At 42.2% G+C, this 24097-nt stretch overlaps 1 protein-coding gene across 10 annotated transcripts in view; it reads left to right on the forward strand.

Annotated features, from left to right (window-relative positions):
- Positions 1-24097, forward strand: part of INTS10 (integrator complex subunit 10) — a 36863-nt gene that overhangs the window by 12029 nt on the left and 737 nt on the right. For 5 of the 10 annotated variants that reach the window (XM_033415416.2, XM_033415418.2, XM_033415420.2 and 2 more), the window contains 8 exons: positions 7569-7722; positions 8864-8946; positions 9660-9812; positions 12461-12569; positions 17080-17159; positions 18539-18701; positions 19542-19635; positions 22296-22373. In XM_033415416.2, coding sequence (XP_033271307.1) covers positions 7569-7722; positions 8864-8946; positions 9660-9812; positions 12461-12569; positions 17080-17159; positions 18539-18701; positions 19542-19635; positions 22296-22373 — 914 coding nt within the window. Of the gene's footprint in view, positions 1-7565; positions 7723-8863; positions 8947-9659; positions 9813-12460; positions 12570-17079; positions 17160-18538; positions 18702-19541; positions 19636-22295; positions 22374-24097 lie in introns of all 10 variants that reach the window. The other 5 variants (XM_033415419.2, XM_033415422.2, XM_033415417.2 and 2 more) reach the window with 4 other exon arrangements.

The following is a 24097-nucleotide window of genomic DNA, read 5'->3' on the forward strand; positions in this document are numbered from 1 at the left end:
TATCTATTTTATATATAGTAGTTTTTATCTATTAATCCCATACTCCTAGTTTATCTCCCCCCGCCCCCCCTTTCCCCTTGGTCACCATAAGTTTGTTTTTTATATCTGTGAGTTTGTTTCTGTTTTGTAAATAAGTTTATTTGTGTCTTTTTTAGATTCTACATACAAGTCATATCATATAATATTTGTCTTTCTCTGACTTACTTCACTTAGTATAATAAGTCCATCCATTGGTCCTGCAAATGGCATTATTTCATTGTTTTTTGTGGCTGAGTAGTCCATTGTACATATATACCACATCTTCTTTATCCAGTCATCTGTTGATGGACACTTGGGTTGTTTCCATGTCTTGACCATTGTGAATAGTGCTGCTATGAAGATTGGGGTGCATGTATCTTTTCCAATTAGACTTTTTGTCTTTTCCACATATATACCCAGGAGTGGGATTGATGGATCATATGGTAGCTCTACTTTTAGTTTTTTAAGGAACCTCCATACTGTTCTCCATAGTGGCTGCACCAATTTACATTCCCACCAACAGCACAGGAGGGTTCCCTTTGCTGCACACCCTCTCCAATGTTTATTATTTGTACACTTTTTAATGATGGCCATCTTGACCAGTGTGAGGTGATACCTCATTGTAGTTTTGATTTGCATTTCTCAAATAATTAGTGTTGTTGAGCATCTTTTCACGTGCCTGTTGCCATCTGTTTGTCCTCTTTGGAAAAATGTCTGTGTAGGTCTTCTGCCCATTTTTTGATTGGGTTGTTTGTTTCTTTGATATTGAGCTGCATGAGCTGTCTGTATATTTTGGAAATTAATCCCTTGTTGGTCGCATTGTTTGCAAATATTTTCTCCCAGTCCATTGGTTGTCTGTTCGTTTTGCTTATGATTTTCTTTTTTTTTTTAAACATCTTTACTGGAGTATAATTGCTTTACAATGGTGTGTTACTTGCTGCTGTATAACAAAGTGATTCAGCTGTACATATACATATATCCCCATATCCCCTTCCTCTTGCATCTCTCCCTCCCATCCTCCCTACCCCACCACTCTAGGTGGTCACAGAGTACGAGCTGATTTCCCGGCGCTATGCAGCAGCTTCCCACTAGCTATCTGTTTTACATTTGGTAGTGTATATATGTCCATGCCACTCTCTCATTTCGTCCCAGCTTATGCTTCCCCCTCCCCGTGTCCTCAAGTTTGTTCTCTACGTCTGCATCTTTATTGCTGTCCTGCCTCTAGGTTCTTCAGAACCACTTTTTTTTTTTTTAGATTCCATATGTATGTGTTACCATATGGTATTTGTTTTTCACTCTGACTTACTTCACTCTGTAGGACAGACTCTAGGTCCATCCACCTCACTACAAATAACTCAATTTCATTTCTTTTTATGGCTGAGTAATATTCCAGTGTATATATGTGCCACATCTTCTTTATCCATTCACCTGTCAGTGGACATTTAGGTTGCTTCCATGTCCTGGCTATTGTAAATAGCGCTGCAATGAACATTGTGGTACATGACTCTTTGAATTATGGTTTTCTCAGGATATATGCCCAGTAGTGGGATTGCTGGGTCATATGGTAGTTCTATTTTTAAATTTTTAAGGAACCTCCATACTGTTCTCCATAGTGGCTGTATCAATTTACATTCCCACCAACAGTGCAAGAGGGGTTCCCTTTTCTCCATACCTCCTCCAGCATTTATTGTTTGTAGATTTTTTGATGATGGCCATTCTGACTGGTGTGAGGTGATACCTCATTGTAGTTTTGATTTGCATTTCTCTAATGGTTAATGATGTTGAGCATCCTTTCATGTGTTTGTTGGCAGTCTGTATATCTTCTTTGGAGAAATGTCTATTTAGGTCTTCTGCCCATTTTTGGATTGGGTTGTTTGTTTTTTTGATATTGAGCTGCATGAGCTGCTTGTAAATTTTGGAGATTAATCCTTTGTCAGTTGCTTTGTTTACAAATATTTTCTCCCATTATGAGGGTTGTCTTTTGGTCTTGTTTATGGTTTCCTTTGCTGTGCAAAAGCTTTTAAGTTTCATTAGGTCCCATTTGTTTATTTTTGTTTTTATTTCCATTTCTCTAGGAGGTGGGTCAAAAAGGATCTTGCTGTGATTTATGTCGTAGAGTGTTCTGCCTATGTTTTCCTTGAAGAGTTTTATAGTGTCTGACCCTACATTTAGGTCATTAATCCATTTTGAGTTTGTTTTTGTTTACGGTGTTAGGGAGTGTTCTAATTTTATTCTTTTACATGTAGCTGTGCAGTTTTCCCAGCACCACTTATTGAAGAGCCTGTCTTTCTTCCATTGTATATTCTTGCCGCCTTTATCAAAGAGAAGGCGACCATATGTGTATGGGTTTACCTCTGGGCTTTCTATCCTGTTCCATTGATCTATCTTTCTGTTTTTGTGCCAGTACCATACTGTCTTGATTACAGTAGCTTTGTAGTATAGTCTGAAGTCAGGGAGTCTGATTCCTCCAGCTCCATTTTTCTTTCTCAAGATTGCTTTGGCTATTCGGGGTCTTTTGTGTTTCCATACAAATTGTGAAATTTTTTGTTCTACTTCTGTGAAAAATGCCATTGGTAGTTTATAGGGATTGCATTGAATCTGTAGATCGCTTTGGGTAGTATAGTCATTTTCACAACATTGATTCTTCCAATCCAAGAACATGGTATATCTCTCCATCTGTTTGTATCATCTTTAATTTCTTTCATCAGTGTCTTATAGTTTTCTGCATATAGGTCTTTTGTCTCCTTAGGTAGGTTTATTCCTAGGTATTTTATTCTTTTTGTTGCAGTGGTAAATGGGAGTGTTTTCTTGATTTCACTTTCATATTTTTCATCATTAGTGTATAGGAATGCAAGAGATTTCTGTGCATTAATTTTGTATACTGCTATGCACATCAAACAATGTGATATGCCATATTAAGAAACTGAAGGATAAAAACCATATGATAATCTTAATAGATGCAGAAAAAGCTTTTGACAAAATTCAACACCAATTTATGATAAAAACCTTCCAGAAAGTAGGCATAGAGGGAACCTACCTCAACATAATAAAGGCCATATACAACAAACCCACAGCCAACATCGTTCTCAGTGGTGAAAAACTGAAACCATTTCCTCTAAGATCAGGCACAAGACAAGGTTGCCCACTCTCACCACTATTATTCAACATAGTTTTGGAAGTTTTAGCCACAGCAGTCAGAGAAGAAAAAGAAATAAAAGGAATCCAAATCGTAAAACAAGAAGTAAAACTGTCACTGTTTGTAGATGACATGACACTATACATAGAGAATCATGAAGATGCTACCAGAGGGCTTCCCTGGTGGCGCAATGGTTAAGAATATGCCTGCCAATGCAGGGGACACGGGTTCGAGCCCTGGTCTGGGAAGAACCCACATGCTGCGGAGCAGCTAAGCCCATGCGCCACAACTACTGAGCCTGCACTCTAGAGCCCGCCAGCCACAACTGCTGAAGCCCGCACACCTAGAGCCTGTGCTCTGCAACAAGAGAAATCACCGCAGTGAGAAGCCTCCACACCACAATGAAGAGTAGCCCCCGCTCACCTCAACTAGAGAAAGCCCGTGTGCAGCAACGAAGACCCAATGCCGCCAATAACAAAAAAACAAGAAACAAAACAAAACAAAAAGAAAAGATGCTACCAGAATACTACTAGATCTAATCAATGAATTTGGTAAAGTAGCAGGATACAAAATTGATGCACAGAAATCTCTTGCATTCCTATGAGTTTCTTTGCTGAGCAAAAGCTTATAAGTTTAATTAGGTGCCATTTGTTTGTTTTTGTTTTTATTTCTTTTGCTTTGGGAGACTGATCTAAGAAAATACTACTATGATTAATGTCTGAGAATGTTTTGCCTATGTTCTCTTATAGGTGTTTTATGGTGTCATGTTTTATATATAAGTCTTTAGGCCATTTTGAGTTTATTTTTGTGTATGGTTTGAGGGAGTGTTGTAATTTCATTAATTTGCATGCGGCTGTCCAGCTTTCCCAGAACCACTTGCTGAAGAGACTGTCTTTTCTCCATTGTATATTCTTGCCTCCTCTGTTGAAGATTAATTGACCAGAGGTGTGTGGGTTTATTTCTGGTCTCTATTCTGCTCCATTGATCTGTATGTCTGTTTTTGTGCCAATACCATGCTATTTTGATTACTATAGCTTTGTAGTATTGTCTGAAGTCTGGGAGGGTTATGCCTCCAGCTTTGTTCTTTTTCCTGAGAATTACTTTGGCAATTCTAGTTCTTTTGTGGTTCCATGTAAATTTTAGGATTATTTGTTTTAGCTGTTTGAAAAATGTCATAGGTAATTTGATAAAGGATCACATTAAATCTGTAGATTGCTTTTGGTTGTATGGCCATTTTAACAATATTAATTATTCCATTTCAAGAGCATGGGATACCTTTCCATTTCTTTGAATCATCTTCAGTTTCCTTTATCAGTGTTTTAGAGTTCTCAGCATATAGGTCTTTCACCTCCTTGATTAGGTTTATTCCTAGGTTTATTTATTTTTTGACCTGATTTTAAATGGGATTATTTTTTTTTTTTTACTTTCTGATATTTCATTGTTAATGTGAAGAAATGTAACAGATTTTTGTATATCTATCTTGTATCCTGCTCCCTCGCTGAATTCATTTATTAGTTCTAATAGTTTTTGTGTGGAGTCTTTAGGATTTTTCTATATAGAGTATCATTTCTTCTGCATACAATGACAGTTTTACCTCTTCCTTTCCAATTTGGATACATTTTATTTCTTTTTCTTGTCTAATTGCTGGGTTAGGACTTCCAATACTGTGTTGAATAGAAGTGGTAAGAGTGGGCATCCTTGTCTTGTTGCAGATTTTAGTGGGAAGGCTTTCAGCTTTTCACCATTGAGTATTATGTTGGCTGTTGGTTTGTTGTAAGTGGTTTTATTATGTTGAGATATGTTCATTCCCACTTTGGTGAGAACTTTCATCATGAATGGATGTTGAGTTTTGTTTTGTTTTTTTTTTTCTTATTTATTTTTTGGCTGCATTGGGTCTTCATTGCTGCACAAGGGCTTTCTCTAATTGCAGTGAGCAGGGGCTACTCTTCATTGCGGTGCACAGGCTTCTCATTGCGGTGGCTTCTCTTGTTGTGGAGCATGGGCTCTAGGCGTGTGGGCCTCAGTAGTTGCAACATGCAGGCTCAGTAGTTGCGGCACGTGGACCCTAGAGTGCACGGGCTTCAGTAGTCGCAGCGCATGGGCTCAGTATTTGTGGCACACAGGCTCTAGGGTGCGCAGGCTTCAGTAGTTGTGGTGCACAGGCTTAGTTGCTCCATGTGGGATCTTCCCGGACCAGGGATCGAATCTGTGTCCTGTGCATTGGCAGGCGGATTCTTAACCACTGCGCCATCTGGGAAGTCCAGATGTTGAGATTTATCAAATGCTTTTTCTGCATCTGTTGAGATAATCATATGGTTTTTGTGTTTTCTTTTGTTAATATGGTGTATCACATTGATTGATTAGTGTTATGTTGAACCATCCTTGTGACCCTGGAATGAATCTGACTTGATCATGGGTGTATGATCATTTTTGTGTATTGTTGGATTCAGTTTGCTAATATTTTGTTGAGGACTTTTGCATCTATATTTATCAAAGATATTGACCTGTAATTTTCTTTTTTTGTAGTGTCTTTGTCTGGTTTGGTATCAGGGTGATGGTGGCTTCATAGAATGACTTTGGGAGTGTTCCCTCCTCTTCAGTCTTTTGGAAGAGTTTGAGAAGGATTGGTATGAGTTCTTCTTTGTGTGTTTGGTAGAATTCCCCAGTGAAGCCATCTCATCCTGGACTTCTGTTTACGGGGAGTTTTCTTAATTACAGATTCTGTTTTAGTGATTGGTCTGTTCAGAGTATCTGTTTCTTCTTGATTAAGTTTTGACAGGCTGTATGTTTCTAGAAACTTGTCCATTTCTTCTAGGTTGTCCATTTCATTGGCATATAACTGTTCATAGTACTCTCTTATGATTTTTTTTGTTTCTCCAGTATTGGTTGTTATTTCTCCTCTTTCATTTCTTATTTAGTTCCTCTCTTTTCTTCTTGGTGAACCTGGCTAGAGGTTTGTTGGTTTTGTTTATGAGGATTGGAGCTTTTAGGTGAAATATTTTTACATATTTTTTAAAAATTTTATTGAATCTAAAAAATTCAGTTGATTTACAGTGTTATATTAATTTCTTCTGTACAGAAAATTGATTCAGTTATACATACATATTCTTTTTCATATTCTTTTCCATTATGGTTTATTACAGGCTATTGAATATAGTCCCCTGTGCTATACAGTAGAATCTTGTTTTTTATCCATTCTGTATATAATAGTTTGCATCTGTTAATCACAAACTCCCAGTTCTTCCCTCCCCTATTCCCACCCTTGGCAACCACAAGTCTCTTCTCTATGTCTGTGAGTCTGTTTCTGTTTCATAGATGTGTTTATTTGTACATATTTTTAGACAGTCTTAGTGGGGTAAAAATCTGCAGGGAAAATTTAATTTGGGTCAATTAATTAATAAAAATGACGTAGGTGGAATAAAAGGTTCAAGAAATTTTCAGGAAAATAAAGTGAAATGGAGCTTTTTTGACTTTACTTGTTTTTGGCAAAAAGTCTGACCATACTCAGTGGCATTTACAATAGTTGCCTTTCTCTGAGGCCCTCTCTTTTCTTTGGCTTTATTTGAGATGAAGAGCAAGAAATGTAGGAAAGTTTATTATAAAGTAAAATGGGTAAGTGCAGACAAATATAATTCCTGGCCAGACACCTTGCATTGGGTGGCCATTGGAGAAGTTATATGCAGTGAACAAAAGATAAGTAACAGTTTCTCTTAATTATTTCTCAGAGGACTCGGGCTTTAATTTTATGGCACTACAGAACAAACTGTTTCTTGGAAGCAAATTAAATGTCACCTATTGGAAAAAAGTAAACTGTAAAACAGGTGCTACTTAATTAAGCTGTATCCCTAAATGTAAAAATGTAAGTTTTGGCTTTTATAACATTGGTATATTTTTAAAGTTATTGGAAGTTTTAACTCTATAGCTTTACTCTGAAACCAACATAAGCTTAGAATTTTTTTTTTTTTTTTTTTTTTTGCGGTACGCGGGCCTCTCACTGTTGTGGCCTCTCCCGTTGCGGAGCACAGGCTCCGGACGCGCAGGCTCAGCGGCCATGGCTCACGGGCCCAGCCGCTCCGTGGCATGTGGGATCTTCCCAGACCGGGGCACGAACCCGTGTCGCCTGCATCAGCAGGTGGACTCTTAACCACTGCGCCACCAGGGAAGCCCAAGCTTAGAATTTATCATCAGAAAACCTTAATTTTAAAAGTAACTATCAAACTTGTGAAAGGATGAAAACTTTATGTTACTTTTTAAAGCTAAATTGTTAAATTCAAAAGAATTGTATTATACTCATGATAGTATCCTTTGATATGAAATTCATATAATAATCAGAATTGGCAACAATAAATGTAATAATGTTTAAGTAGTGACTATCTTTATAACTTTAATCATGTTCTTCACATTCTCTAAGCAGAGTTCAGACGATGAAGACTGTTCAGCAAAAGGAAGGAATCGTCACATTGTTGTCAATAAGGCAGAACTTGCTAACTCCATCGAGGTGTTGGAAAGCTTTAAGCTGGCCAGAGAGAGCTGGGAGCTGCTCTATTCCCTGGAATTCCTTGACAAGGGTAAGGCATGCTCATCCTGTTGTGATATTTCATTTTTTATGGGAAATCATCATGCCGAAAAGGTTCATTATTCTACTCGAAATGTCGTCACTAACGGCTGATTAAATTGATTACAGTAGTTCACACATTTCATAGGATTCTTTTTTGAGCAGGAAATCTAATCAGTTATAAATATTCAAATAACCATTTACCTCTTAGCTCGTGCACTGGGGGTGTATTATAATCAGGGTTGGGGTGGACTTGGAGGGGGGGGTTTGATCTTTCTGTTAAAATTTATATTGCTGGCCATTTTCTTGCTGGGTTTGTCTGGTGCTTTTAGTCGCTCTGCCCACTGCTTTGTGCCCCCTCCAGCCACATGTGACTAAGGCTGCAGAAGGTGGTGCTGTGATGCCTGACTTGACTCCGTTGCTTGAAAGCCCAAATTCCAAACACTGCAGAAAGCCCGCTTTGAGCATAGACAGAAATGAGAGGGAGTTTCCTCTGTATAATATTTACACTACTGAGTATTTCAACACTACTCAGAAATCACTAGCACTCTGCTAACCAGCATATTTTCCTGTACTTTGGGATCAAGGCCGTTACTTTCCTCCTGGCCAGTGGACATTTGTCCCTGGCTTGCTCCTGTCACGTGCCTATACAGGCCCCTTGTTTGATGTGTCATGTCATAGTTTCTAAGTAAACATTGCATCGTCCAGTTCCTCCTTGTCACATCTAGAATGGTGAACAGGTATGTGACTTTTGGAGGGGATGTTTTTCTTTAGGCATAAATCGACTTAAAAAAATGAGTGAAACTCTTAATGTCATATATTTATTACTTTAACTGGGTGAAAGCAAAGCAGTTTAGAAGATAAAGTAATGTGTGAAAAGCATTTTGAGCAGCTGCTAGCACATGATGTGTGCTTAGGAAGTGTTGGTGCCTAATAAGGTTATTGCTTGTGTATTACTGGTAAGTATTCTGCCCTAACTTTACTATCGAACTGAAAGTTCAGACCATTGTTTTAGAAATCAAAGTCTAAAGTTACATCCATTTTTTGGTAATTTGTTTCTCTCTGACTATTGTTCTGTTGGTGGGTATGTCAGTTTTATTCTCTGCTTCTGTGTTACGTATTTCTGGTAAATTAACTTTTGAATTCTTGCTCAGAATTTACAAGAATTTGTTTGGCGTGGAAGACGGATACTTGGCTTTGGTTGAGAATCTTCCTCAACGATGTGATCATCTATCAGGTAATGTGTGTTTAAGTACCTGTGTCTTGACCACGGTTGCTGTGAGCATCTTCAGCGTGAAGATGTGTGCGTTTCCTCCTGCTCTGAAGGCAGATGTTCCTTCTTCACTGATGAGGGGATTGTGGTCCACTTTCAGCTGAGAACAGCTCCGGACGGCAGGCCCACATCTGGGTTACTTTTGGGGGGTCCAATCACACCCCTCTGTAAAAGTAAGAGTTTTATTTCTCAGTGAAAGACAAACACTGCTCACCTCTCCTCTCTGCTCTGGGGGAGCCCTGCTGCCTTGCTCTGCTGTCCTCGAGCTACTTATGTCCAGAAGCGAGAGAGGATTCAGTAACGAGAGGGAGAGCTTCCAACCCCCGTTGTTGAAATGGGCAGGTTGCAGCTTCCAGCCTTCATGAGGAGAAATGGTATTAGTAGTAAAATATTCATAAAGAAGTGGTATATCCAAAATGTACGCTACCAAAGAGCTTGTGTCATTTTATTTAGTCTCAAGAATTAAGACTAGAAAGAAAAATCTTTGTATTTATGAAGTCCCCCTACAGATCCTCCACGTAGCTTTAGCTAAGTTGGTTTGATTCTGTAGCTGTGTCCATTCCCTCCTCAAATGATTAAGCACAGGTGCCTGATTTGTGGTTGCTTGCTAGGGGCGTAATTAGCTCTGGAGATTCTTTAATGGCACTGTGTTTCCCTCCTTGCTGTGACTTTCTAAGGGTCAATATAAAAAGGCCATAGCCAGCCTGCACCACTTGGCCGCTCTCCAGGGACCGCTTCCTCAGCCACAGATCTCGGGACAGGGGACCTTGGAGCATCAGAGGGCGCTCATCCAGCTGGCGACCTGCCACTTTGCCTTGGGGGAGTACAGAGTGAGTACTGGGTGCCTGGTATGGGGACGTGCAGGCGCACTCGGTAACCTTGGGGCTTTCTTTTTTTTTCCCAGAGTGGCTTTTTAATTCAGTGCATGTTTACTTGAAGCTTGCTCTTTCTGCCTAGATTTTATTATCTCATCTGCTGGTGAAAAGGTTAGTGATGCTGTTTAATTTCCTCCTTTCTATAGCTTCCCTCAAGTTAGGCTTCCATACTTTTCACATTTCCCGCTCATTATTCCATTTGTTTGAGGATGATTTTTACTTTCTTGCCTGGAATCCCTTTAGAGTGGAGTCAGTCCTCTTGTACTTGGACAGAAGAGGCCTTCACCCAGTGGGAGATGGAGATTCACAATAGCATATCTGAACTCAGGTTCTCTTTTTACGTGGTGGTGACACCTCTTAGGGGTGTTGCAGGAGCAGCTGTATGAACAGACCTGCCTTCTCCATGCTGTGAGCCCCTCCTTGCATGGTGGCCGCACAGCTTCGGTCCGCAGTAAACACCTGCATGCGGTGAGCGTGACCAGCGCGGCTTTATACGCACAGTTACTGGATAGATTCAGGTCACACCTTAACACACCAACTCGGATTTCTTCTTGTCTCTCTATAGAGATTAAGTTGATTACTTTGTGATTAAAAACGCTAAATTAAATTTTTTCACTTGAACTTTGAAATATGATTTACAATTTGCCGTGATGAATTTTAGAAAGAAAAAGTTAATAAGTATGTGAAGTATGTGCATTTAAAATTGAAATGCTTTTCTATCACTTACGTTGTCAGGTGCCTAATTCTAAGTTTCAATTGATTCCTTTTGCGAACTTAAGAGAGCACATAGTTACGCACACAGATACACACGTGTCGTGTAGAATTAGACAGCCGTGCACGGTACGAGGGAACGTACGATAAACTGGTAGATTTGATTAAGCTACGCAGACTCATTCTCTCTGAGGGCTCCTGTTACCACCTCCGTGCGGGTCGCTCTTAGACTTTTATCTTTGGTTTCTACCTTACCCGATTCCTGAGTCTCTGACTGCCTGTCTTTGGCTGGGACTCAGCATGTCCAGATGTGCATTTCCTTAGTTCTCTGGACCTTAGACACCACCTGTCAAGTCACAGAGACTCTTACTCAAGCTGGTCCTTTTGTCTCTTCCAGGATGGGGCACCAGTGCTTTTGGCATAGTGCCTTTTATTTCCACTGCCACCACCCTAACCCATGGCTTTTAACTGAGTTTGTTGCCTGTAACCATTTTTCCAACCCTATAAGTTATGGTCAGCTCTCTACAACATTACTGTCATCATTCCATTTCATCGAGGTGTTGGCTTCCTGGGTGCCCCAGGGTGGGATCCCTGTGTTCAAGGACATCTAATTTGAGTTGGAGAGAGAAGTGCAGGTGTTTATGTAAGACAGTTAAAAATCCAGTACTAGCAGTTTGCCTCAGACCTGTGCACAGCAGTCATACAGCAGTCATTCAGGGAAGGGTGGTTTCGCCCAGGCCCACACCCTCGGGGAAAGAAGGTGGGTATTGAAGGAAGGATGGCGGCATATGATTCTGAGTTAACTCCCGGTCTCACTACTCACTAGCGCTGTGACCTGTCTAACTCCAGGGTTCAAGTTCTTAACTCCCCAGCTGCCGATCTCTCAAAGCTGGAGCTTCATGACCCTGTGGCCATGGGTGATTCTGGATGTGCCAGGATACCGACCCCTCAGCCCCAGGCAGTTAGCTGTGGCTTGGGCAGCTAAGCCCCAGATCATTTGCTGCCAGCTCTGAGCAGCCTTACAAATACTATTTTCTGGAAGTGCCAAGACATGAAAAAGGTTGGGAAGATTCCACTTCGTCATCTGTAAAATGGGGGTAGTAGGGGGTTGTGCCTGACACACAGGAAATGCTCCCTCAGCCGATTCTGACTGTTACTACTGGAATTTGATGGGTGGACAGAAGGTGATGCCCTGCTCTCTGTGGCTTGAGACCACCTGCTCCATGGGCACCTGGGGCCGCCTCTCATCCAGCAGCACGTCATTGGTCCAGTTTCATGTCTGTTTCCTAAACCACGCCCTCCTTCCCCTCAAGGGAATTGCCAAAACCAGTAGAAAGCCTTCCCCACGTCGTCTTTCTCTCCTCCTTTGAAAACCCGTTTTTCTCTTTTCCATATTTCAGATCCTGCCCCCCTTTAAGGCTTAGATCACCTCCCTGCCTGAAATTTTTCCTGCTAGTTTAGTCTGTGGGTGTTTCTACTTAGTTTTAAATTAACATTTTAGTCCGCCACCATGTGTCCCATTTTGTTAATTTTTCTATTCAGTGAGTTAGTAAATGTCCTTAAGATAGGGACATACTTCTTTTGGATTCCACTGTGCTGTGAAACACTTTGGTAGTTTAGTTAATACTTGATTAATTTTTAGGTTTTGTTCTTTTGTTTTTTAACAGGGAAGAATGAGTTAGTGTTCCCTGAATGGTCTAGTACATGGATTTGATCTCAGTTATTTTTCTACACGGTGTCAAGCAGACAGTACTGGTCACATGGCGTCCTGGGGCCATGCTCCCAAGCTCTGTGCACAGGTGGCCCCACTTGTGCTGCATAGGTTTTAGTTACGTAGATTTGGTTTCAGTCAGAAACTTTCAGTTAGTTCCTTCTGGTCTTGTCTTCTCTAGATGACGTGTGAGAAAGTCCTTGATTTGATGTGCTACATGGTCCTCCCCATCCAGGATGGAGGCAAGTCACAGGAAGAACCCTCAAAAATAAAGCCCAAGTTTAGAAAAGGTACAGTGACAAATTTTATTTTTATTTTATAGAAATAGCTTTAGGACCTAAGGCTGGGAATTTTTTGTAATTCCTGACAACGTAATACCATGTGATCTGCAGAGCTTGACAAATTGTATAAGAAGTGAAGTGCTCGCCAAGCTTTTCGTGGCTCTGATTTCATAAGCAGCCATACATCTGTCCTTCTTCCGAAGTTCTCATCAGTTCCTGAGTTTGTTGGCTCTTTGAAGAATATCAGTGAGCTCCTTTTCCTGTCTTTACCAATTCTAGGAAATCTTGTAATACTTAGTTGAGAAGGATCTCTTAGCTTGTCTCTCGGGCTGTTTTGAGCTTTACCTCAAGTTGCTCATTGTTGAAAAACTACGTAAATTGAGCTGTGATGCTTCCTAGGAAAGGAAGAGAGCCCCACTGTCATGATCTAACTTCCATCTTAGAAGTTGGAAAAAGATAATCTGTCAAACCCAAGCCAAGTAGAAAATGGGGACTAATAAAGACAAGAGCAGAAACTAATGAAATAGAAAAAAAAATAGAGGAAATTAATAAAGCAAAAAGTCGGTTTTCTGAAAAAAAATAATGAAATTGATGAACCCCTAACAAGATGGACCAGGAAGGTAGTAAATACAAATAACCAATATCAGGAATGGAAGAGGGAATGTCACTCCAGATCGTGCTGAAACCAGAAGGACAGTAAGAGAATAGGTTGTGAATAACTTTATGCCAATAAATTTAACAATTTAGGTGAAATGGAAAGAATTCCTTGAAAAACACAACTTACCAAAACAGACACAAAATGAAATAGAAAATCTGAATGTTTTATATCTATCAAAGAAATTAAATTTTGTTGTCAAAAACTTTCCCACAAAGAAAACTCCAGGCCCGTTTGGCTTCACTGTGAATCTTGTCAAGCATTTAGTAAGAAATAACTCCAATCCTGTACACACTTTTGGAGAAAACAGAGAAAGAGGGAACACTTACCAATTCAGTTTTTAAGACAAACATAACCCTGATAGCAAAACCAAACAAGAGAAGAACATTAAAGGCCAGTGTCTATCATGATCTTAGATGCCAAAATTCTTAAGAAAATATAAGCAAATACAGCAATATATAAGAAAGATAATACATAATGGCCAAGTATACCGGAAATGCAAAGGTGGTTTAACACAGGAAAACCAGTCACTGCAGTTCACCACATTAGCAGATTAAAGGAGAAAAATCATAAGATTATCTTAATAGATGCAGACAGAATTCAATTATGTCTGCATTTATCATTCATGATTTTTTTAAAATCTTAGTAAACTAGAGATAGGAGGAAACTTCCTCAGCATCATTCTTAACTATGAAATATTGAATGCTTTCCCCAAGACCAGCAGCAGTACAGGGGTGTCTGCTGTCAGCACCTCAATTCAACATCCTGGAGATTCTAGCAAACACAATAAGCAAGAAAAAGAAAGGTTGAAAAAGAACCGTTTTTATTCACAGCTACATATTTGGCTACGTAGAAAAGTCAAGGAATCTCCAAATAGAATAACATCAAACCCCATAAAATACTTAGGGATAAATTTAATGAAAGATATGCAAAATTATGTTTGTAGGTGAGAAGACTCAATATTGTTAGGATACCAGTTCTCCCCAAATGTCTTTATAGATTCAGTGCAATCCCAGTCAAAATCCCAGCAGACTTTTTTTTTAACAGAAGTTGACAAACTGATTCTAAAATTTATATGGAAATACTACAACAGTTTTGAAAAAGACTAACAAAATGACAAGTGACCCTACCTGATAGCAGCGTTTAATATAAAGCTACAGTTATCCAGACAGTATTGGCACAAGATTGGAGAATCCAGAAATGGACCCACATAAGTATGGTCAAATGATTTTCCATGAAGACGCCAAAGTAATTCAATGGAGAAAGTAAAGCCTTTTCAACAAATGGTGCTGGAACAAAGGGATCTTCATGTAGAGGAAAAAAAGATCCTCACCTCCTACCTCACATTTTTCCCAAAAATTAATTTGAGCTGGAGCACAGAGACTAAATGGAGAAGCTAAATGATAACATTTTTTTAGAAGAAAATTTCTTTGAGACTGGTAGTAGGTTCCTTAGGACACTAAAAGCTTTCTAGAAGACAAAAGCATGACAGTTTTGATACTTATTGGGAGTTCATTATACTATTCTGTTTACTTTTTATATGTTTGGGATTTTCTACAACAAAAGGCTGAAAAAACTAGACATAGCCCAGACCCCTTCAAAAATGAATATCTCTGTGGAACAGAAACAGATCAGGTGGGTAAGACTTGACCTAGCGGACATCAAGACTGATTTTAAAGTGTAGCATTGGCGTAGAGATTGACCCCAGGAACAGAATAGAGAACGAAGAAACTGGAAGCATTACAGTTCAGGGGAGGAAGAATGAATTTATCCTGTAAGTGGTACTGTTACAGTTGATTATCCAAATACAAAAATGACAGAAAAGAGATTCCTCCTTCATACTACACAAGAACCCTTTAAATTTTAAGATTTAAATATTAAAACTAAAACTTTTAAACTTTTAGAGGAAAATACAGAAGACGATCCTTGTTGCTTTCTAGTTAGAGAAGGATTTAGGCTACAAAGAGCACACGACATAAAAGATTAGTGAATTTGATCACGTTAAAATCAAAATACCAACAAAAGATATTATGATCAAAGTGAAAAGCTATAGACTATAAGAAAATTGTCCAGCACAATTTATATATTTATATACTTATATATTCAACAAAAAATTAGTATCCAGAATGTTGAAAGAGCTCCTATAAGAAACAAATAACCAACCCCCCATAGAAAAATAGGCAAAAAATATGAACAACAGATTCACAGAAGCCAAATGGCCAAAAACTACTTGGAAAGATTCTCCACCTATTATTAATACAGGAAATTCAGATTAAAACAATAAGCTATCATTTTACATCAGGATGCAGAGAGTAAAGGGTGGCCGTATTGACCATCAGGACGTGAAGATACGCATCGCCCACGTGCTTCTGGAAGGTGCATAGATTCATATGGTCACTTTGGAGAGCAGTTTAGCAGTACCAAGTTGCATATCTCACTACCTGGTTATGTGCCCCTTCCAGGTATAGACTTTAGATCAGTGATCTCCAAATTTGGGCCCTCACCTACTAGGTCATGAATTTCCCATAGAAATTTTCTTTTTTAATGAGATAGACTGTAACAGTATTATTAAAATGAATGTATCTCCACTAAAAAGGGTAAATTTTATTTCATGAACCTTTTTAGACACGCAGTTGACCCTTGAACAATGCAGGAGTTAACCCAGGGGCTCAGACCCACCCCTCCCCGCAGCGGTCGAAAATCTGGGTACTGCTCTCTGCCTCAAAAACAGGAACTGACCAGTGACTCAGCCTAGGGCAGGAAGCTGGAACAGTTTGGATAAAATCAGGGCTCAGACCGCAATTCTTTTGATTCCACATGTTGTGATCTCTAATCCAATACAAACTTGTCCCCACAGTTAGTTCATTTAGAGATCTGTAAGATGAAAATGCAGACACTGTATTTACTGAAAAATCCATGTATAAGTGGACCCGTGCAATTCAGACCTGTTGCTCAGAAGCCAGCTGTATGAACATGTGTAAGTGTGTGTGCACAGGGTTGCCACGTGAAAAGCATATTTATTTCTTGCAACTTCTTGCCTCTGGGGTAGAGAGGATTTAGGATAGAAAGAGCACACAGCATTAAAGGAAAGGACTATGGTCTTGGTTTGAAAAACAACCATTGCTTAAAGTTTTTTCCACAAGTGCACAAGAAAATATATATAAGAATGTTTATTTCAGCATTGTTGGTAATAGTGAAAAATTGGAATACTCAGTGTTTACCATAAAAGAATGGATAAATCAGGTGTGGTCAGTGTAACCAACAGAACACTACGTAACACAGAAAACCAATGAGCTAGAGCCACAGTTATTAGTACCAAAAACAATCTGCAGAAGGATACGTACGCTATGACACCATTTATATAGTAGACTGAAAACACACGAGACGTTTCTCTGCAGTGCGTGAATATAGATTCCTGTGTTAAAAGCAGGCAGTGTGCACAGGAATGATGAACCCCCGTTCAGAATAGCAGTCTTCTCTCAGGAGGGAGGCAGGAGTGGCATCAGAAGAGAAGTGAGCTTGCGATGCTTTATATTAAAATCTAAAACTAAAGCAGATGTCAGCATTTTATACAGCTGAGTGGTGAGCACTCTGCTGTTTGTAATAATCTCTGTCATTTTCTATGTATTTGAAATGTTTCATAATAATAAGTATTTAAGCAACTTTAGAAATTTAGATTGAGAAATGAAATCCAGAGACGATTGAAAAACCAGTTTCACCTTCACTAAATGTAATTGTGGTTTAACTGTGTTGAGACCGTGTGATTGTTGCTTATCCTTTTCCTTTTAAGGAAAGCACTTTAAACATTTGCTTCTCAAAGCTCTTTTCTTTGCTACTAACAGATATATTGTGGACTTTTCTTAGGTTCAGATCTGAAGCTGCTGCCTTGTACCAGCAAGGCTATCATGCCCTATTGCCTGCATTTAATGTTAGCTTGTTTTAAGGTAAGCTTCACGTTGATTAGTGTAAAGGAAATTAATCTGCAGGATTGTTCTGATGACCTGGAATGACTTGAATTGAGAGCCTTAGGCACAAATGTTAGTTTAGTCCTTTGAAAACAGGGTGGTGTAGTGAGGAAAGCACATGGGCAAGGAATTAACAAATATTTATTAAATATCGACTGCACTAGGCAAAGATGAGTAGGAAATAATCCCCATCCTCGAGAGGTTTATGGGTAACAGTGGGGCAGATAATTTACAGGTAATAGTGGGGTGGATACACAAATAACCTTGCCTGTGGTAGCGTCCAGTAAATATTTTATCAATTAGCCTACGAGTCAGGATATATTAGCTACAGAAGAAGGGAGCACAAGTGCTGTTGGGCTTATGGAGGGATGTGAGTTCATTATCACAGGGATAGGGCATGAGGCTGGGCACGTGCAGAGGCCCAGCAGAGTCAGGAAAGCCTAAGGACCGGGCTGTGGGGAGCGGAGGCCTGGGGTGGACAGGCTGAATTGTCTACGAAGGCTCAAGCGGGCAGCAGTGTCGGGTCTCCCCTTCAGGGTGGTAATTCCCAAACCTGACTCTTTTTTTTTTTTTTTTTGAATGGCTGTGTCCACTTTATTGATGTGTACCACAACGTATTTAGTCTTTCTCTTGGTGATGGACATTTAAGTTATTCATCTCGTCCTATCCCCGCCCCCCCTTTTTTTTTTAACATCTTTATTGGGAGGGTGGGAGGGAGGGAGACGCAAGAGGGAAGAGATATGGGAACATATGTTTATGTATAACTGATTCACTTTGTTATAAAGCAGAAACTAACACACCATTGTAAAGCAATTATACCCCAAACCTGACTCTTGATCTGAAGCATTGAGCGGCAGAAACAATTTGAAGTGACTTCAGGCACAGCTGCCGGTTTAGAACCAGAAGCCCTTTGACAGCTTCTCACTTCACACCCCTGCATCCTCCTTCCCGTGGCTCCCGCCGGCCTTTCTCCCCAGTCCCACAGTCTCCTCAGACCCCTCTGTCTAAGGGGGCCTCTCACCCGCCCTCCATCCCCCCCCCGGCCCCTTAAAAGAAGTCCCAAATACTCTGTTGCCCAGACCGCTCACCTTCCTCGCACCCTCATCCCCGCGTTCAGAGCCTCGGGCCCACCCTGCATGTCCCACTCCCGCCAGGATGCTCACGAGGGTGCCGGGGAGCCGGGTTCTGTGGTGGGGCCCCTCCTCGCCGGCAGCGGTGACATTTGCCAGGCAGGCTTGACTTCTGCTGTCCCTTCTGACTAGTGACCGTAGTCATGCACTTCCCTGCAAGTGTTTTGGGGGAGGTGGTATCGGGCATGTGTGAGATCACCCCGTGACTCCCTCCCCTCTGTCCTGCAGCTGAGAGCCTTCACAGACAGCAGAGACGACCTGGCGCTGGGGCATGTGATCGTGCTGCTTCAGCAGGAGTGGCCGCGGGGAGAGACCCTTTTCTTGAAAGCCGTCAATAAGATTTGCCAGCAAGGAAACTTCCAATATGAGAATTTTTTCAATTATGTTACAAGTATCCTTTTTCTTGTTTGAGCAGAAGAAATGCTTGGTACAAAAATGAACGAACCATTTGGGGTAGAAATAATGCTTTTGGTAATTTGGGGGAAAAGGAGAAGGAATGGTGACTTAAAATGGGATTGTGGCAGCTGGTTTTGTGAAAGTCATGAATGGCTTCAAAGAGGAATCAGGAACGTGGACAGCCCTGTTGCATTTTCCACTTCAAGTGGCTTCTTAGGAAGGTACCCAGGGTGCCTGAAGTAAGAGCCTGCAGGCTCCCTGCAGGCCCAGGGTGACTGCTGGGGCCATAGACTGTGATTCTCTGTTGGCCTTCCTCTGGGAACAGGGCCCCTGGGGTCTGGGGTTACAACAGCAGCTGGTGGCCCGTGGGGCACCCGCCAGAGAATCTCCTCCACCCAGCACTGGCTTTCGTGTGGGGGAGCATTGTATTTCATACTGTTGGTTAGGGAAAGGTCTGCTTCTCTTAATACATTACTTTTGAGTTGCAAGGCGTCTGACATCCCTCTCCAGGTACCTAGAGCAGCATTTCTTAACCTTTGGGCCAGGGGGAGGGGGGCGGTGTGTATAGCACCTCTACCGCCTCTTTCTTACTAAGAAAACAGAAGATTCTGCTCTTGGGACCCTATAGGCTCTGCTCAGTCAGCTACCTGAGGAACATGTTTCTCTTTGTGAGGGCGTTGGGCTGGCATAGGAACCGCTGGGTCTGGACTCAGGCAGCGCTGGGTTGTTGGTGCAGTCGCCGTGGGCAGGTCTCTCAGTGGCTGCGAGCCAGTCTGCTCCTCCAGGAGAGCAGGGCTCCATGATTTCTCACGTGGTTCCCTGAATCTGGCCTCAGATATCGACATGCTGGAGGAGTTCGCCTACCTGAGAACTCAGGAAGGTGGGAAGATCCATCTGGAACTCCTGCCCAATCAAGGGATGCTGATCAAGTAAGGGCACCGCCTCCTGCCCTCCGTGCTGAGCGCCCGCCTTCGTGTGCTTGTGGGAAACGTTTGTAAATGTCCGTGGCTTGCACACAGTCATTAGAAAGGAATACAAACCTGGTCTCTGTTTTGGAGAGTAGATTTGATTCCGGGAATCCTTTTGAAAGACTTGGCATTTCCTTAACTACATTTCTGATAGAACATTGTTTAAATTGGGGTAGTTCTGTCACTTTTGATACTTACTTCACTGGACAAAAGTCTTACTCATGGTATCTTTTCTGTTCCAAAACTTACAGACTGATCCTATAATTTCTGATTAGAAGTAGGGTGCTTTTAATTAAGAAAAGCCATGCTTAACTAAAGTTGAGCTGGACTGGGAAAAACTGCAGACCTAACTTCCACACTGTACTTGGGCCTCAGTGTTGACTGAAGCCCTGCTGAGCACCTGCCCGCTCAGCGGGGTGGGGTTTGGTCTTGGCACTCCCCACTCCTGGATGAAATCAGTGACCATTTATGATTTTTAAATGCCCTTGCTTCTGCCCTTCAGTCCTCATTGCAGTTTGGACAGTACATCCTCTGTGCTGCAGACGCCTCGCGTAGTGTGATGTCCATACCTCCTCCTCTGCGTCCTGCACGTTCAGCGTGTGTGGGTCAGGATCAGAGTCACTGCAGGAGACCGAACCCCGAGTGAGAAGAAAGTGTTGCTGAGGCTGACAGATTCTCCTTTTTCCCTCACTTGTGAAAGGGACGAGTTTTCAGCGCAAAGCCAAAATCCGCATCTCGTGCTGTCTTTGGGGAGTGTTGTCGAGAGGGAAGTAAGAAGTGTCCCTCTGGACTCCCGTAGCCTCGGGGCTGGGGCATCCAGGCAGCACGGTGTCCTGTCGGGAATGGGAAGGTGGGGTGCTTGTCCTTCACCTTGCAAACGTTACTAAAGATTCTGAGCATTTGACATGAAAGCGCAAGACCTTTATACGTTAGCTGGCTCAGGCAAGGGGACCAGACATGCTCATCTTCTCACTCTGGTAGCTCCCCTAGAACGTGGGGAAAATAATTGCGTGATTCAAAATATTCTTCACCATGCTTGAGAGTAAAGATGGCTTTTTGACACGGAAGCCTAGGTAACCCCTTTTACGTTGTAATTTGCAGGTTTTGAGGCTGGACACACAAACATACCTTTAATAGCTTTTTCTTTAATTCCCATTAATGCTCACCATACAAATTGTCATAATACGGAGACAACCTCAGTAGAATCAACTCCGTTTACTTAGATTAAACCTTAGTTTAATAATCCTCACACTAGATAATGCTTAGCTGTGAATGTGAGAGAAGAGGCTGTCAGAAAATCAGCGGTGAGTCTCAGACTTCATTCTACTGAACCTGTCTTCTCCAGCCAGTCTTATAGAGCTGCACAGCGACACGGGAACATGCAGAAAAGCCCTCGGACGAGTAGTGAAGGCGAGGGCTGTTGGGCACGCAGACGGTGTCCTTAGTTAAAGAAACCCTTAATTTCTTCTAACTCCCTGTAGAAGACCATTAAGTCTCTTAGGAAACCTGCTGCCCTGTCAGTTTGGAAGCAGGACTAGGGGCTGTTGCTTAGTGAGCTGACAGTGTGAGTCCCAGGGTTCATTTGAAACCTGCCTTCCAAATTTCTCACGAGAAGCTACCGTGGAGAAGCGGGCCGCCTGAGACAGTTGAGGTATGGTCGGGATCTTGAGTAAAACTGTCACATTCCTTTTCCCTTTGGGTCGCAAACAAATTGTCTGAAGCCATTGTGGACCTTTTGGGGGGCCCTCCAGCCGAGCGCAGAGATGCAGGGAGCAGAGTCCAGCCTTCCCTCAGGTGAGGCTGTGAGTCTGTCCTGGTTGTGGCGTCTGGGCTGCAGCAGGTACGGTACCAGTGCTGAGGGCACGGGGGCCTGACTGGCAGGAGGGACGAGCTCTGATTCTTACCTACGCGTGCTGCTCTCATGTATTTTGAAGTAGAGAAATGCTTCTGTGCTGATGCTTGCAGTACCCTGGGTGACACAGAAACCCATGTCCTGTGTGTGCCCCGAACTGGGTGCGTGATGACGTTCTCAGAGGTGATCACCCGGCTAATGTACTCATTTCTGTTGTTACAGAATCCCACAAAGCCATGGCCCAGACTCTTGTTTTCCCCCATCTGTTCCTTTTCTCAATACTTTTTGAAATTTAAACTCAACCTTTCTTTATCAAAAACATTGCCAGCCTCTCCAGTCCTCTTGAAAGGGCCTCTTCAGTCTGGGGCTTCAGTCCCATCAAAGATGGTTCTAAAAAGTCACGGGTGTCTTTCTGGGATCGGCATGGACGTGGCAAGCGTGGAGAGCAAAGGCGCTGGATTTGAGATTCTCTCCACGGCCGTTCCATGGCATCTCCCCGTCCTCTCCCCTGGCTCTTGCTTTTCATGCCAGATCTCAGCGGGCTGAGCCGGGGACCGGCAGCCGAGAGGCCTGTGGACCCATGTGGGCCACAGCCGTGCAGCGCGGGGGCTGGTAGCCTCTGTCCTCCCGAAACAGCTGCTCGAGGCCTGAGGCTGGCGGTTCTGTGCAGCCTGCCCCCCGTCTCATGCGTTTTCTCTGGAGTGTTGTTTTTAAGTGCAGGCTGAGTCGGTGTGGGTGTTTGAATGCCGCTGTTTGCTGTTTTTTAAAGGCCTTCTAGCCCTCCCATGGGGTTACTGCAGCAGGAATTCTTACCTGTGCTTCAGCCCAGCATACAGACTGCTGACAGGTACCAAGTGGACACACCTGCTCATAGTGTACTGTTTGTCGACATGTTTTACTGCCCATGGTTTTCAGCTCTTTGTTCCTCAGTGCTCTTTTTCATGCTTTATTTAATTTTTTAATTTGTTCTGCATTCCTTGGCAAACCATCTGGTTGTAATATTGTAACATTTCTTATTTTTTTCCATAAGTTGCCAGTGTTTTTGTGTTCAATTTAAAAATCATTATGGATCTGGAAATAAGTGAACGTTATATAAAACTGTGTAAGACTAAGTACACATTAGATTAGGCACTAAATTATGATTCTCTTTTGGTAAAACATAAGGCATTCGGTCCTAAATATTTAAGGATGCTGAAACTTACTCTAAGTAAATTTTTATTCTCAGATTTTCGTATTAGTGTTGAGGTCTTGGTCTAAATGGGCATAAGCACAGTATCTTCCTGCCACTGGTACTGTTTTTTCTGACCTTACCTGTCCGGATTGAAAATATTTGGTAGGCTAGAATGCTGCATTTACTAGTTGACTTATCCTGGTCTTAAACCACAAAAGCTAATTCGTCCTCTTCTTCATCCAAACTTGCCAGAGCAATAAAGACTCTGATAGAAATACAGTTGGGTTGTACCACTCTTCATATGTGGAAACACCTTTGGCCCGTGACCAGCAGGACACAGCATTTTATTACATTTTTACTAGTATTAAGGGGAGCGTGTGCTTGGAGCCATCCATGCCCTTTAGCTCAGTGTCTGCAAATACCAGCGTCTTTCAGTGGGTCAGAGGGAGGGCTCCCATTTGGGGTTGCAGTCTGGGTCCCCTGAGAGCAGTATCTCAGGGCAGCATAAAGGGGCTGCATGAGCTCCCAGCGGGGCTCACTGACACTGTACTTACTACTGAGTCACCAGCCAGACCTGATTAGAGATGTCCACAGAGAACTGGCTGTGCTGTCTCACTGTGTGGTTCTATAAACTGTCCATGGGCGTTGTAGGGTGTCCTGTAATATCTTGCCCTTCTAACAAAGCCTGTTTTGGTTTTCTTTTTCCTTCTATTACATTGCAACTTTCTGACTTCTGTTGTACTTATTTTATATAATTCAAGTTTTAAAAACAGCAACATTTTAGAGTGGTTTCAACAGTTTAATCTTGGCCAGTACCTAAAAATCTAATTTTAAACCCCCATGACTGTGTCTTAGGGAAGTTAGGCAGTGGGAGTGGAGGATGGAGGTGGCTTCTGTTCGTCTAAATCTACCAAATTACTAACTGGTAGTTAAAACGCCTTTCCTTTTGATTGAACCCATTGAATTTTGCTAGGTTTTTCTTTTGCTTCCTTCATTTTGGTGTTTGGAGTTTCCTGGGGTTTCCTCTGTAATTTCCTTCTCTGAAGCCCACCCTCCAGGGCGTTGTGAAGGACCCACCTGTGCTCCCACCGGCCCGGCCCAGCCCAGCCCAGCATGCAGGGCTCCCGGGCCCCAGCAGGCCCTCAGGAAGCTTTGCATCAGCGACTCTGCTGCTCTCTCCCTGCCGGTGCCGGACTCTTGTCTTGGGGCCCCAGGTCCTCCTGCTTCTTTGCAAAAAGACCTGGAGGAGCTGTCCCATCCTGGCATCACAGGGAGAGAGACACGCCTGTGGCCCGCAGCCTGACACGGGGCACCGGCCGGGGGCTGCGGCCATGGCCACGCTCGCTCAGGCATCCCCCTCCCCACTGCTGCCTCTGCGCTCAGCTGGCCTGGCTGGACCC

This window comes from Orcinus orca, chromosome 21 (assembly GCF_937001465.1).
Source record: "Orcinus orca chromosome 21, mOrcOrc1.1, whole genome shotgun sequence".
NCBI classification, from domain to species: domain Eukaryota; kingdom Metazoa; phylum Chordata; class Mammalia; order Artiodactyla; family Delphinidae; genus Orcinus; species Orcinus orca.